Below are 16,542 nucleotides of genomic sequence, written 5' to 3'. Positions count from 1 at the left end.
TTCATCCATAAGGATATATACTTTTTCCAGCAAAATGTATTTTTCAAGATCATAGAATATCATAGGATCTGAAGAATTACAGCAGACATGATCAGGCTGTAATATATTGCCAACAGAAGTGTGCAAGAGAAATGGTATGAAGGACACATTTTAGATAAAAATTTGTCTGAAAAAACAGATGAAACATCCTCTCCTTTATTCTAAAGTCACCACATATTTAAGGTATGTGGTAATTAATTGGAGAGAATGTCTTACCAAATTCTTTCTAGAATTCAGAGGAAGTAAAGCAGGTGATTAAAGGATCAGATATAGAAAGAAGCCTTTTAGTCTTCTGACCATCTTAGAAGCTACTCAGTAGCACAAAGACATTTTCTCTAAGTGGCTTCTTCTGAGACCAAATAAGGAATACTTCTCCCAAATACAACTGGTTATGGAATTTATTATCACTCATCAGAGATATCAACTGCCTCTTGTTAAAATGAAGAACCAGGCTTGAAGCCCTTAAAACAACAGCAGAAGTTGGGAAGTGAATGTATTACCAATTTGGACACAAAATCATGTTATCATATTGCAGTAGGCACAAATCATATTTTTCTTCCAACTAAAGATGGCAATTATTTCTGTTCAATGATACTCTGCCAATCAGAGCACTAACTAATCTACATGGTTCTCAATCTCCTTTCAAATGGGAAACTGGCTCCCTTTTCCATTTAAAGACAAAAGATTCTCCCCTAATAAGCAAAAGTTTCACAGTCCTGAGTAGTGGGGCTGTTAAGCCAGTCTTCCTGATGTTTTTCCCATGAGTGCTCGCGTTGCCTGGAATATCCTTCTTCTTTATCTCTGCCCTCTTGAAAGTTCTAGTTTCCATCACCTTCTCTATGAACGTTTCCTGATACCCCTAGTTTCTAGTACACTCCTGCCCAAAAATACAGTCTATTCATTATGTCTCTAAATTGAAAGGAAGAGGAACAATAAGCATATGCTAGGAGAGGCAGCTATGTAACTCAACAGTTAAGAGAGCTGGGACTGGAGTCAGGAAGACCTGACTTCATATGTGACCTCAGACACTTAATAGTTGCGTGACCCTGTAATGTGTGGGCTAGCTTTCTATAGGTCCTTCAGACGGACCTTAGTCTCAATAGGATAGACACCACGAGAATGGTCAGGAATAGAGTCTAGAGTCTTTATTGTCTCCTTCACAGTATGTGCCTGTCATAGGCTGACCCAGTCTTGAGTGCAGGAGGCAGGAGAGCCACTAGGAAGATGGTCAAAAATAGTCCTTCTCAAGAAATTGAAAGTATTTCTAGCCATATGAAAAGATGCACCAAGTAATTATTAATCACAGAAATGCAAATTAAGACAACTCTGAGATACCACTACACACCTGTCAGATTGGCTAGAATGACAGGGAAAGACAATGCGGAATGTTGGAGGAGATGTGGGAAAACAGGGACACTAATACATTGTTGGTGGAATTGTGAATACATCCAGCCATTCTGGAGAGCAATTTGGAACTATGCTCAAAAAGTTACCAAACTGTGAATACCCTTTGATCCAGCAGTGTTACTACTGGGCTTATATCCCAAAGAGATACTAAAGAAGGGAAAGGGACCTGTATGTGCCAAAATGTTTGTGGCAGCCCTCTTTGAAGTGGCCAGAAACTGGAAACTGAGTGGATGCCCATCAATTAGGGAATGGTTGAATAAATTGTGGTATATGAATGTTATGGAATATTATTGTTTGGTAAGAAATAACCAACAGGATGATTTCAGAAAGGCCTGGAGAGACTTACAGGAACTGATGCTGAGTGAAATGAGCAGGACCAGGAGATCATTATATACTTCAATAACAATACTTACTATATGATGATAAATTCTGATGGGTGGCCATCTTCAGCAATGAGATGAACCAAATCAGTTCCAATGGAGCAGTAATGAACTGAACCAACTACACCCAGCAAAAGAACTCTGGGAGATGACTAAGAACCATTACATAGAATTCCCAATCCCTATATTTTTGCCCGCCTACATTTTTGATTTCCTTCACAGGCTAATTGTACACCATTTCAAAGTCTGATTCTTTTTGTACAGCAAAATAATGGTTTTGAACATGTATACTTATTTTGTATTTAATTTATCCTTTAACATATTTAACATGTATTGGTCATCCTGCCATATAGGGGAGGGGACGGGGAGAAGGAGGGGAAAAATTGGAACAAAAAGTTTGGCAATTGTCAATGCTGTAAAATTGCCCATGCATATAAGTTGTAAATAAAAAGCTATTAAAATTTTTTTTAAAAATAGTCTTTCTCAGCCTTTATATACCTTAGTACAATTACATCATTACAGCATGCTGAATATCTGTGAACTAAAGAACCATTGCATCATCATACTAAGTACCAAGTATATGTAAACTAGAGAACCATCATCTCACCAATTCCACTGAGTTAACACATTGTTTCAAATATACTTCTCCAGAGTTCAGCCCCTCTACATGACCCTAAGCAAGTCATTTAATCTATTTGCCTTAATCCATTGGAAAAGGAAATGGCAAGCCACTCCAATATCTTTGCCAACAAAGCCTCAAAGAGAGCACTGTCACGCTATAGCCCATATTGTCATGAAGAAATGGGTACAAACAAACTGAGTAATACGTACCAAGCACTATGTGCTAAATGCTTTTACAAATATCTCATTTGATGCTCCCTATCCTGCTAGGTAAGTGTCACTATCCCCATTTTACAACTGAGGAAATTGAGGCTGAAAAGTTAAATAATTTGCCCAAGGTCACACAGAAAGTATCTGATCTAGATTGGAACGCAGAATCTACCCACCAACTAGCTTAGTGCTCTATCCACTGCACTACCTAGCTGGCTGTACTGATATATGTACATGTCATTTTCTCTGCTGGAACTGAAGCTCCCTAAGGGCAGAATCAACTTCACTTCTACCTGTGTATCCTGAACCCTTAGAATAGAGTCTACCTAGCACATGGTAAGTACTTAATAAGTGTTTGTTGAATGACTGAAAGTGATCACTTGTTTCACACAAACAATGATTCTTGTTGCCTTGGGATGCATTATAAGATTCCACCAATTCTTTTATTTGCCTAGCCAAGAAGAATCCTTAAGTCTTTGAATTTAGCAGCTACTTTTTTCTGTCATGTGGTTTTATTTTTTATGAGAAAATCAAGATTGATATGACTAAGTTCCTCTAGTGATGTGCCCACCTGACCACAAGCATCTTACATTTAGAGCAATAACAATTAACTTTGTGTTCATAAATATCTTACAAGTTATATCATTCTTAGCAGCTTCTGCATGCTTTTCTATCAGTAGGACACCATCATTTCCAAAATGGATTAGAGATGTAGAAAACTGAGAGTTATTGTGTATACAGGGAGCAGGGATGGAGGAATACACAGGGAGAAGGAGGCGAAGTGTCATTCACTGTCATGTCAGATCTGCAGGCTGGTCAGTCCTCAAAAAGCTACCATGGTCAGCCATAGAAGGAGCCATTCTAACTTGATAGGACCTGCTGGAGTTTATGCTCTTCTGCCACAATCTGGCATCCAAGTAACAGAATATCTATACTTATTATAGAATCTTTTACTTCTGTGACATCATATCATCCTCACTTCAACAAACTTTTATATATAACCTGTTACAATTTATAAAACAAATTATTTTTCATGGATTATATTTAAATCAGTTATTTCCTGATGTACATTAGGGAAGCAACTCAATCTCATAATGAAGTGATCATGAAGTCACATGGATTGTTTTCTTCTGGACATTTTTCAAAGAAATAATAAATTCCACCCTCTATGAAATGCAGATTCCTTTAAATCTGTATCACAAAGTGGCTCTTTCTGATTTTGCACTTAAAATTTGGAGAGGGGGTGGAAAAAGTTATCATTAAATTAAGAAGATGGGTCAGAAATAGAGTCTATCTTACTTGAGGAACCATAGCTCTCTAAATAGACAATAGACCAAATGTTACTTATTAAAACTTAAATCTGAACAATAATAATCATTTTGGATATCCCAAGTATCTATCACAAAAGTATTATTAAATTGATTATTACTGGAAAGTATTCTACTAAAACATCTTTATTAGCACAATTAAAGCAGTTAGCAATTAAAAAAAAAAAAAAAAAAAAAAAGGAATCTAACCAGAATCAGGAGGAATGTTTAGTTTTAGAGCATGAGTAATATCTTCCTTTCACTCCAATATAGGAAACTTATAAATTTGTTCTTTCAATGATACCCAGCAATTTCAATGATTCACATTCAGAGAAACAATTAGGGTTCTATCTTTATACCAAATTCCACCAAACGGTCTAATCCACTCTATAGTTCAATCTAAAATCATCTTAAGCTTTCCAAGAAATATTTTTTATGACACCTATCTCAATGGGTCTATACTATCATCTCAATCCTAAATCAAAATTGAACAGGAATCTATAAACAGGAAAATAGGATAGCATAATTTAATCATTCTTCTAGGTAAATTCTTCTCAATATCAGATTTCGCCTTCTGCAATAACCTTAAACCAAGTAAACTGTAGTGTCTCTTTTTTTATTATGCCTTATTTGTAAATTTTCTCATTGAAATTAAAGCACCATTAACCTATGATGTTTAATTTAAGAAGGTTTTTTTTTTTTTTTTAACATTTCAAAGTAACAAGAAACTCTTTAATAACAAAAGAAATCATAGCAATACTATATCAGAACATACCTCAATATTTTTACTGGCCACATTTTTCACAACAGCAGGAAAGAGTTCAGATGCATTTTTCCCCTTTGCAATCATCTGAAACACAAAGTATAATATTAATGTTTTAATATAAAATACACACATCAAAAATAATTTCTAAACAAAATAGATTTCAAAGAAAATTTACTTTATACATTGATATTGTGTAAGACTTGAATAATTCTGTGAATGGATAAAAGTTATTAAATCAATTTCATAATAAAATACTTGTAGGTAACAAGATTAAATACACCTTTTTAAACTTTATTTTCTTCAAACATTTTTATTGAGATCATTGTATATGGTAACAAGATTATACAATGATCAATTCTGATGGACGTGGCTCTTTTTCAACAATGAGATGATTCAGGCCAGTTCCTATGATCATATGATGAAGAAAGAGGACTGTAAGAACTGAAGGTGGACCACAATAACATTTTCACTCTTTTTGTTGTTGACTGCTTGCATTTTACTTACTTTCTCACTTGTTTCCTTTTTGATCTGATTTTTCTTGTGCAGCAAGACAATTGTACAAATATGTAAGCATATATTGGACATAACCTATTTTTACCATGTTTAACATATTGGATTACTTGACATTTAGGGGAGGGGGTGGAGTTAGAAAGGGAAATTGAAACACAAGGTTTTGCAAGGATCAATGTTGAAAAATTATCCATGCATATCTTTTAAAAATAAAAAGCTTTAATTAAAAAAAGAAACCTTTTTTATTAAGCATTCATTACATTCAAGATACTGTCCTTCAAAGAAAGGAATTTTCTTAAGAAAGCAAAAGGTTAAGGTTTTTAAAAACTTTTTAAATGAACTTAATCATAAGCAAATACAAACATTTCAATATACAAAGAATAACAAGATTAAATAATAAACTAAAAAATGTTATGTACAACTCATCATATTTTGAATTGGAAAGGAACTTATATATTTCAATTTCATAAAATTACAAAGGAAACAATTATATTGAAATATAGTTGCAAAAAAAAAAAAAAATTTAAGAAAGCCCAAGAACACTCCACTGGAATAATTATATCATTCACATATAAGCTGTTTGATCTTGTTTGTAACTCAAGAATTCTTGGCACTATAGTGCCTCCCAGACAAATGTTTTATAAATTTAAGGGAGGAAAAAAGCTCATTTACCAAATGTAATTCTAAATATAGGCAAGGTCTACTTCTTTCACATAGCTTATAAGAAAGTATCTTTCTTTCATCAGAATTAGGACGCCTAGAAGATGACACTTATTCTATATTCTGTTAGACATTTATTCTATACAGTCTCCATCAGTTTTCTGTGAACGAAACAGCCACAGAAAGACATTAAAAAACATTTATCTTCACTTCCTACTTTATTCCATGTCTTGATGACATAACATGATTTCTTATCATGTTTATCCTTTTTATGTGTTTTGTCTCCCCTTATAAAATGTTATCTCTTTGAGAGCAGGAACTGTCTTTTACTTTTCTATTTGCATCCCCAGTATCAGCACAAAGCTTTGTACATAGTAAACACTTACTATATACTTTATTTTTTTTTTAAACTTCATTTCAGGAATTCTTACTTCAAAAATTATATCATATCCTCTAACTTATTTCTCAGAATACTATAAAAACTAAATTGGCTGAGCAAAAAGAAAAGGAGAAGATAAGATGCCCAAAGTCCCACATATATCCTCTCCAACTGCACTGGTTCCTACATCATCGCTTTAAAAACACGCCCAGAAATACCAATCACAGCATTTATATTTCAAGGTTTTTGTTATTTTGTTGTTTTTTTTTTCCATAGCTTTTCTTTTTTATTGTTCTTATTTTTCTTTCCAACATGATTAATATGGAAATGGTATAAATGATTATACGTGTATAACCTATATCAGGTTGCTTGGTATTTTGGGGAGAGGAGTAATAAGGGAGGGAGGGAGAAAAAAAGTTCGGAACTCAAAATCTTAAAAAATGAATGTTGAAAACTATCCTTACATGTAGTTGGAAAAATAAAATGTTACTAAAATTAAAAAAAAAATTTAAAAACTGATAAAACATGCCCAAGTCTCTCTCTATATATGTCCTTCCAACTAATTCTTTTTTCCTTTCATAGCTTTTACTACCTCATCATTCAACTTCTTTCGTAACTACCCACAATTTGATTTCTACCCTCATGCATACTTCTGAAACTCCTCCAAAATAAAAATATATATCATAGAAAAGTCCATTGTTGATTGCTTTGGACAAATTCAATGTACTTTGTCCAAATTGTTTTAGACAAAGTAAAAAGTACCATAAAAACAATAAAAATAACTTGATTTATAAGGACATAATTAATAAAAATAAATACTGTTCCTGTTGACCTTCACATTCATTAAAGTAGCAAAAAAAAAAAAAAAAAAAAAAAAAAAAAAATCCTATAGACAGTGGGAATCCCACAAATCCTCTTAGTCCTCTAGCTCAATTAAATCCCAAGAATTATCTGGTTGTCATCTTCAATGAAAATTATGCTAGATTCCATAAAATGTTGTTCCTTTTACACCAAATAGTTTGTATTTTATCCCATTATATGTCTAAACAGGAGAATTAAGAAAATCTTCTTAGCATCTGGATGATGATGGATTGCAGATGAGACAAACTGAAGGCAAACATTTCACAATATCAGAAAAGGAAAGCTTCTGCTCACTCTACAACTTTTAAAATGGATAAACTTAGAAATAAGAATTTATGTTATACTCTACATAGATGTAGAACAGCATTATAAAGATCTTACTAAAGAAAGTAATCAAACAGCAAGGAAAAGCAAGGGGATTTTAAATTTATTCAGTAGAGAATTAGTTATATTGACGAGCAAATTTATAGGTCTTCTTATATAAAGCAAATGATGCTCTACTTATAAATTCAAAAGCTTCAACCATAGTACTACACAATAAGAGAATTCAGAATGCATAACTATATTTTTAGATTTTATTCACTAAATTATATTAAGAAACTATAGTACAGAAAGTACTGTATTAAGTGATAGATATAAAAAAATGAAAAATAGTCACTTCCTCAGAGAGGAATATAAAAGAAGAATATCATATTTTGTATTATATGATAGGAAGATAACCATAATTGGTTCAAAGGAAAGATTCAGACAGAGATATGAGCAGAAATTCAGTGGATACTATGAAAAAGGTAAGCTCCCAAAGCAAAACTCTGAATAAAGGAAGTATTTCAATGGTCAGACATATAAAGGAAGGAAATTCCAAGTATAAGAAGACAAACTGTACAAATTGATAGAAATAGGTGAGAAGACAGAATGTGTGAGATCAATGTATAATTAACTAGAACTTTAGGAAATACAGAATAAAGTGAGAACTAAAGATGAAAAGGTATAAAATAGGTTTTAAATGCTAAGATAAGAAATTTTTTGTTTTATCTTTTGTTTTTTCATTTTTTATTTTTAACATAAATGTTTAATATTTTATTTTTTTCCAATGGCATGTAAAAATCACTTTTCACATTCATTCAGTTTTTAAAATTTTGAGTTCCAAATTTTCTCTCTCTATTATGTCCCTTCTCCCTCATTGAGAAGACATATAATTTGATATGTTATATACATGCAGTCGTGTAAAACATATTTATCTATTAGTCATGTTAAAAAAAAAACACACAAACTAAAAAGATAATATATTTTAAAAAGAAAGACAGTATAAGAAAGTATGCTTCAATCTGCATTCTGACTCCATCAATTCTATCTCTGGAGATGGGATAGCTAGCACCTTTCATCATGAGTCCTTTGGAATTATCAATTGTTTAATGTACAACATACTAAACGTTGTGGTATCCTGACCATGGCTGTATAGTATCTGAATCGTTTCTTTCTGATTGCTATTTTCTCCTTGACCTGGGAGCTATGGAATTTGGCTATAATATTTTCATTTTGGAATTGCTTTCAGGAAGTAATTAATGGAGTCTTTCCATTTCTATTTTATCCTCTTGTTCTAGAATATCAGGATAGTATTCCTCAATAATATCTTGAAAAATCATGCCCAGCCTTTTTTTGATCATGCCTTTCAGAGAGTCGAATAATTCTTAAGCTATCTGTACTAGATATATATCAGCTGATTTTTCCAATAAAATAGTACACATTTTCTTGTATTTTTATCATTATTTTCATTTTGTTTTCTTGTTTTCTGATGTTTCATGTACTCAGTATCTTCGACTTGCCCAATTCTAATTTTTAAGGAATTATTATCTTTACTGGACTTTTCTATTATCTTTCCATTTAGCCAATTCTATTTTTTTAATGAGCTCTTTTCTTCAGGGAATTTTTGTAACCTTTTTTCCATTTGTCCAGTTCAGCTTTTGAAAGCATTTTTTGCTTTGGCAGATTCTTGTGCCTCTTTTATCATTATTTTCTTGAATATTTTTTGTGTCTCCTTTCACCAAGCTAATAACTCTTTTTGTTTAATGATTTTCTTGCAACATTCTCATTTTTTTCCCATTTTCCCTACCTTTTTTTTCCCCTGATTTTAAAAATCCTTTTTGAGCCCTTCTAGGAATACTTTTTGGGCCTGAGAATAATTCACATATTTTTTGAGGTTCTAAACGTAGCAGTTTTGATTTTGTCAGCTTCTTGGAGTTTGTGTTTTGATTCCCTGTCACCATGGCAATTTTCTATAGTCAGAAACTTTTTTCTTGTTATTTCCTCATTTTTCTGACCAATTTCTTGACTTTGCACTTTATATAAAAACCAGGGTCTGCTTCTTGAGTGGAGGAGGCATTATTCCAAGCTTCAGGCTTTTTGTGCAGCTGTTTTCAATCTGGAGGGATCTGTAAGTTTTCAGTTCTTCCAAGATAGTATGATCTAAGGAGAAGTATGTTTACTGCTGTCCTGATCTTCACCATGACTGAGTGACAAAAAGCACTCTTTTCCAATTTGGAACTGTGACCAGAATTGCCACTCTTTTGCAGCTGCAAGCTCTAGCATACTCTGGCATGCTCTGTGGACAATGCAATAGAGTTCTGCAACCAGGACCAGTAAAAGTGATTCCTGTAATTTCCTTCTGAATCCAACCCTTACCATCTGTGGGATGATGGCACTGAATGTCGTTGCTACCAGCTTAGTTATCCCTAAGGTTTGCTGCTTGATGGCTCAAGGGAAGCCTGCCGTGGAGTGAGCTCTATTCCTACCACTATACAACAGACCTTTCCTGCTAACTTAACGTGTCTTGAGCCAAAAAATTTTTCACCCTGTCTTTTTTGTGGATTCTGCTGCTCCATATTTCATTTTGAGCAGTTATTTTTAAGTTATTTGGAAAAGAATTTGGGACACCTTGGGCAAGTCCCTGTCTTTTCTCTAACATCTCATCTCCACCTCCAATTTCTAATTTATCATATAAATAACATATTTTAAGCAGGGAAGTGACATCCCCAGGTAATAAAATTAGGAAAATTTGAGTAGTCAGGAGGAAAAAATAATTAGAAAGATTATACAAGCAGATTATAAGCAGAGAAACAAGTTTGGAAGCTATTACAAAAGTTCAAATGAGTCAATGCAAACCAGAATTAGAATGCAATATAAGTCAAGAAAAAAAGACACACAAGAGAGATTTTATAGGGAAAGAATTTACAAAACTAGGGAAATGACAGCATGCTCTAGAAGGAACTTAGGAGAAAAGGTAGGTAGGTTGTTTGTTGGCTGCTGGTTTACTTGGGGGCTGTTGTTGGTTGGTTGGTTTCTGACTGATAGTTTGGGGATATTTCGTTGGTTGTTGGTTTGTTAATTGGCTACTGATTTGTTTGATTGCTACTGTTGCTGTTGTGAATTTTGTGCTGTTTTGAAAACAAGGAATTTGTGGTACCTAGGAGATATCAACATGTCAATATACATTTCTAGAAAACCCCTACTTGAAATGCCATGTTTTAAACAAATATACTTTGTCATATACAAGATGAGGGACATCACTAAAATCTTAATTCTGTATTCGTCTATTTCACAAATTTATTTAATATAATTACAAAGCATGAATGACAGCACCTATTTTAGCAAATATTGAGCAAAAATCCTAACTTTGCTACATAACCACCAAAGACTGGATCTCTCACTATCACCAATTTAAAGTAGAATTAAAATATACATCTAATCTTAATCAAATTCAAAAGAAGAAAAAAAAACAAAGTTAATTTTAAAAATATGCCTAAGACTCCCCTAGGTAAAAGACCTAACTTCAAGTGATGTGCTGATAAAACATTTAAAAAATGAAATTCAGAATTAACAAAGTCCTAATATACAAAAGTGTTGAGTCAAGGTGACATCAAAAAAAAAAAGCAAGAAAACAAGATTTTTTTTTAAATTACTATTATGACTTATATGGAAGCACAAGTTCTACTACCTTCTATCAATACTATGATCCACTGAGAACAGAGGCCTATATGGAGTCACTAGATGAGGTTAAGTAAGGATGTAACATACCCAAACATGCACATTAGGAAAATTTGAGTTGCTGTGTTAAAAAAAAAAAAAAAATTATGGGAGACAGGGAGACCACTTGATTAACAATATTTTTTAACTTCTTTAGAGTTAACATAATGTTGTTGCTCCAAATTAAATTTTAAAACTTACTATTCTTCTAAGATTTAATTTAAAATTCTTAGAGGGACTTAAACAATTTGCCACAAACTAATTCTATTCAGTATAACCAGGGTTGTCACTAATCAATAGACATACTTTTAAAAAGCACGCTCTAATTCCATCTATGATTCAAATTAATATTATCTTTAAAACAAAGATACTGTCTTGTACAGATTCTCCATCTAATCCACAAATGCATAATAATATTGAGGTTAATATTATTAGTAGTAATTTCTTGCTGTGAAATTAAGTAAGGATATTTTCCTTCCTAGTAGATATGGCATATACTTGGGAAGAAAGACACTTCTATCAAAATCATTAAATGATCAAAAAAATTTAAAAAACCATCCCTCCCCCACAAAAAAAAAAAAAACTCACAAGGAAAAATAACACCATTCTTCCAAAATATTCAAAAGTCGTTTTTTCTATTAGTTTGTCTTACTATCATAATAACTGCATATTCCTATTTCACAGAAACATTATTTCCAATTTCTTAGGAGGAAAACTTTAGGCTTAGTTAAATAGACTTAAGAGTTGGAAAGGATCTGAGATGTCAAGGGGTTTGATAATGCTTAGATTTCTTACCACCTAATTCCACAGCAAATTTTTGTTTTGAATTTTTGTGCAATAAAATTCAAAATACTGAGCTTAATTCAAAAAACTCAGTGTATTTAAACAAAAGTTATTCTGAAGTAAGAATTCAATTAAAAATTTTTTTTCAAAAACCTATATATTCAACATTAGATTATTAGTGAAGGTTTTCTAGTCATAGTAGCATAGTAAGAAACAACAAAATTCTTTAGAAATTTATGAGAAGATCACTAACTACCAGGGTTCTTTCTCTCTCTCCCCACCATCCCACTATACTATCCCTAAGTAAGTAAGATCAGGATTCTTTTGTTCCTGAGAGGCAATAAAGGCAACCTGGCATTTTATTGGCCAAGGTACTAAGACTCAAGAAAAAAAGAGCATCCTGATGGACTCTGGCCAAACTGATGTGATTTTGTAATCATATGATTCTGAGGGCACAAACAGATCCACTCAACATGGAACTGAAACCATTCAGGGATGATGGAAATTCCAAGGCCACTATACTCTGCCCAAATGACCGGACCTGCTTCTATTTGGAGGAAAGTCATGCTTATCTCAAGTAAAGCACTACAAAATAATTGTTTAATATCCTTTCTAGATTATGACAAAATAAACCTTTTAGCTAACTGCTCATTATCTTACAAATGTTTTATTATATTCCCATATCAAACTTAAAAGGGGAGCAGCTTGAAGAGGAAGGAGGGAGATAATAAGAGAGAAAAGAAGAAAGGGGAGGAGACAGAAGCAGAAAAAAATTAAAATCATGCAAAATATAAAATAATGAAAGTAAAGGATACTGATATAATAAAAGTACCAGAAGTCACACTAATATAAAATCACACACATATAAATCAGAGGTGCCAAACTGGAGATATTTTAGGCAGAACCAGATTAAAATATAATTGGGAAATGTTTAACAAAGTTAAGACATAACATACAATAAAAATAATGTTAATTTGTGATTTTCCAAGTCAATATACGGCAGCAGAGATCAGTTTCTATTTGAGTTTGAAACCAACATAAAATATCCTAAAAAAGCAAACCTCCAAATATCACATGACACATTTTTAAAAATCAAACAACAAACAATAAGAAAATAAGATATTAAAATCCTTCTCCTGGAGGAGAGATCAGATGTGATTTCGTTAGTGTAAAAAACTTCCTCTACAAGTCTGCAACCACCCCTTCCCTCACTGCTTCTCTCCCCCAACTTTCTCTTCCTTTCCCCCCTGTATTCCCTTCCCCCTGCCCACATAGAATAATAAATAATTAATAATAATAAAATTAATAATAATAATAAAGAACTGCCTACCTGGATCACTTAAAGATTAAGTTACTTACCTAATTAGAATCACAGAGTTAATAGATGTCTTTTTAACTCTAAGGTTGATCTTTTGTCTATTATAATTACCCTGCTAATCCTTAAAGAGTATATATAAGGAAAACTGAACACTCATATATTTGAAGATTCAAAAAACAGTAAGATTTAATAAAATTACTATCCATGTATTTACCAAAACCATGATTGTACTTACCCCAACTATTCGTTTCATAGCATCCAGTTTGGCAGAATCTTTGTTGCTTTCCAGCATTTGTTTTAGATCTTCATTTCTGTCAAAAATAGAAAATGATACTATAAATGTCCTATATTATTTTCACATGAATTAGAAATTCATTTTTTTGTATTCAGTAAACATTAGACTTTATAAACAATAAACACAATAAATAAAATCCAGAATGTGAGAATCCAGGTGTAAGAAGATCTTATTTATACCTCCACACTTTGTAGCTAATGATGTACCCATTAAAAATGTGTTCTGCTTGATCTCATTAGTGATCTCTGCCCATTCCAGGATCAAATCTATATTAAGCCTCCCTAATGTATAAAGGCCATCTTTAAATTTGTTTGTAAAGATTCAAAAATAGGTATAATAATTAGTTATTATTAAGATTTTTTTTCTTCCTCATAGTAATAAGAAATCCATTATTTTTTCCCAAATGTTTAATACTATCCCCTCTTTCAGAAATCTTGTGTATCAATCTTTAATGTCTTCAAAATTGTGTAGCTTATATCGTGGGTCTCTATTCTCTACATTTGGTTGGATCCAATGCCTTTCCATCTTTTGCTTTCCTTAGCACTATTTATCTCTATTTCCTCCTGTAGCATACAAAAAACTGTCAAAATAACACCAAATGTGATGACTCCACTATCAATTATGGAAAAAATAGTTCATTACAAAAGTTTTGATAAATCGATTTTTTTTTTTTGGTTTCTTTCCAGTTTCATCTTTAAATGCTCACTGGATGATATGCTTAAGTAGATTCTCTTGACCAGCTTTCTATAAACTTGTTTTGCCCTTTGCTACTTCATATTATTTTCATGAAGCAATACAACCCATTGTAACATGCTAATAAAAATAGCTGAAATCTCAAATAACACTTGGGCCATTTTTTTCACCACAATCCTGAAGGAGGCATTATTATATTTATTTTATAAAATAGGAAACTTAATATTAAAGAAGTAGGATCATGTCAAAGGATGTGAACAATTCTCAAACAAAGTAATTAAAGTCATTTCTAGTCATATGAAAAAAATGCTCTTTCACTACTGATTAAAGAAATGAAAATTAAGACAACTCTGAGGTACCACTTCACACCTCTCAGATTGGTTAAGATGAGAGGAAAAGATAATGATGAATATTGGAGGTGATGCGGGAAAACTGGAACACTAATACATTGTTGGTGTAGTTGGGAAATGTCTAACCATTCTGCGGAGCAATTTGAAACTATGGCCAAAGGACCATCAAACAGCTCTTTGATCCAGCAACATTTCTACTGGAATCATAAAGGAAGGAAAGGAACTACATGTGCAAAAATGTAACAGCCTTTTTGGAGTGTCAAACTGGAAACTGCGTGAATGTTCATCAGTTGGGGAATGGCTGAATAAGTTATGGCATATGAATGTAATGGAATACTATTATTGTTCTATAAGAAATGATGAACAGAATGATTTCAGAAAGTCTCCTGGAGAGACTTAAATGAACTGATGCTAACTTAAGTGAGCAGCACCAAGGGAACACTATAAACAGCAATAAGAAGTTGATGTGAAGATCAACTGTGATGGACTTGGCTCTTTTCAACAATGAGGTGTTTCAAGGCAATTTCAATAGATTTGTGATGGAAAGAGCCATATGCATCCAAAGAGAGAACTATGGAGACAAAATATGGATCAAAGCCACAGTATTTTCTCCTTCCTTTAGTTGTTTGTTTGCTTGCTTTTTTTCCCCCTTTCTCATATTTTTCCCCCTCTTCATCTGATTTTTCTTGCACAGTATAATGAATATGGAACTATGCTTAGAAGAGTTGCACATATTTAACCTATGTCATATTGCTTGCTGTCTAGGAAAGGAGGGAAGAAAAATATGGAACACAAGTTTTTGCAAAAGTGAATGTTGAAAACTATATTTGCATGTATTTAGAAAAATAAAATACTATTAATAAAAAAAGAAAGAAAAGAAGTATGACCATGTAAAACTCAATCCCTTTTAGCTTCAAGTTGCACAGATGAAATATAAAGATAATTATACTTACATGACCTACATCATAGGATTATAGGTCATATTTTGACTAAAAATATGACAAAATGCTGTGATTTTTATTACTATTGTGATTGTTAAATGGTTTATTCATCAAATCACAAGTTGTCTTGAAAAACTGATCCAAGTCTAATTATCTCCTGATTCCAAGATTCATGTTCTCTGCAAAACAATGAGCTACCCAAGTTTTGTCTTCTAATTTAAATATGTTCATATTAAATCAATTGCCAACAAAATAGGCAGCTATTTATTAAATAGCTACTTTGAGTCAGGTTGTAGGCATATATTGCCAAAAATTAGAATAATTCTGACTCAAAGAGAATTGACATTCTATCAGTTCATATACCACAAGATATCTATCATAAGAGGGTCATAAATAACAGTAACTATTAATAACAAGGTATTTGTCAAAAGAGTTGTAGATAACATAATTGTGCAGCCTTGTTACTGTCACATGCATTCTCCATCAAGATTATCCTAAATTTATCTTAAGTATGTCTTTCATTCATTGTTAAGGTAGGTGGTGAACCAATGCTATGAACTGTTTGCCCTTACAGAGAGCAGGTCCCAAGTATTACTTGAATCAGATTATTTCTGTACATGATCTTATTCAGTACTGGCCCTCTACAACATCTAAGTACAGAAATTTAGAAAATAAAAATGAGAGAGGGAGGGAGAGAAAGTGAAAAGGAAAGAGAGAGAGAGAGAGAGAGAGAGAGAGAGAGAGAGAGAGAGAGAGAGAGAAAGAAAATGAGAATAAATCACTAGCACGGGGAGTTATGACCAGGAAAATAAAGATTCCCACAGAAAGTAGTACTTGAACTGCTTCTTAAAGGAAGTGAGAGATTCTAAGAGGCAGAGACAACAGGACAAAGGCAGAGACAACAAGACAGGAATAATTACAAAAGACAAAATAGCTAACTTTTACAACTTGAAAGGAAAAGTTTCTTCACAGACAAAATTAACATACCTAGGATAATTGGTA

The 16,542-nt window shown here is 32.6% G+C and overlaps 1 protein-coding gene across 3 annotated transcripts in view; it reads right to left on the bottom strand.

Moving 5' to 3' along the window:
• The window catches only part of AP3B1 (adaptor related protein complex 3 subunit beta 1), a 309,786-nt gene that overhangs the window by 234,428 nt on the left and 58,816 nt on the right, over nt 1-16,542 (bottom strand). For all 3 annotated transcript variants that reach the window (XR_004233861.1, XM_003759422.4, XM_031966179.1), the window contains exons 2-3: nt 13,497-13,572; nt 4,740-4,814 (exon numbers count right to left, since the gene is read on the bottom strand). Coding sequence is in view for 2 of the 3 variants with exons in the window: in XM_003759422.4 (XP_003759470.1) it covers nt 4,740-4,814; nt 13,497-13,572 (151 nt within the window). In the remaining variant the exon portion in view is untranslated. The remainder of the gene's footprint in view (nt 1-4,739; nt 4,815-13,496; nt 13,573-16,542) is intronic.

Source organism: Sarcophilus harrisii, chromosome 1 (assembly GCF_902635505.1).
Source record: "Sarcophilus harrisii chromosome 1, mSarHar1.11, whole genome shotgun sequence".
In the NCBI taxonomy this organism is placed as follows: domain Eukaryota; kingdom Metazoa; phylum Chordata; class Mammalia; order Dasyuromorphia; family Dasyuridae; genus Sarcophilus; species Sarcophilus harrisii.
Note: the sequence above shows the minus strand (reverse complement) of the source record. Positions and strands in the feature narration are given on the sequence as shown.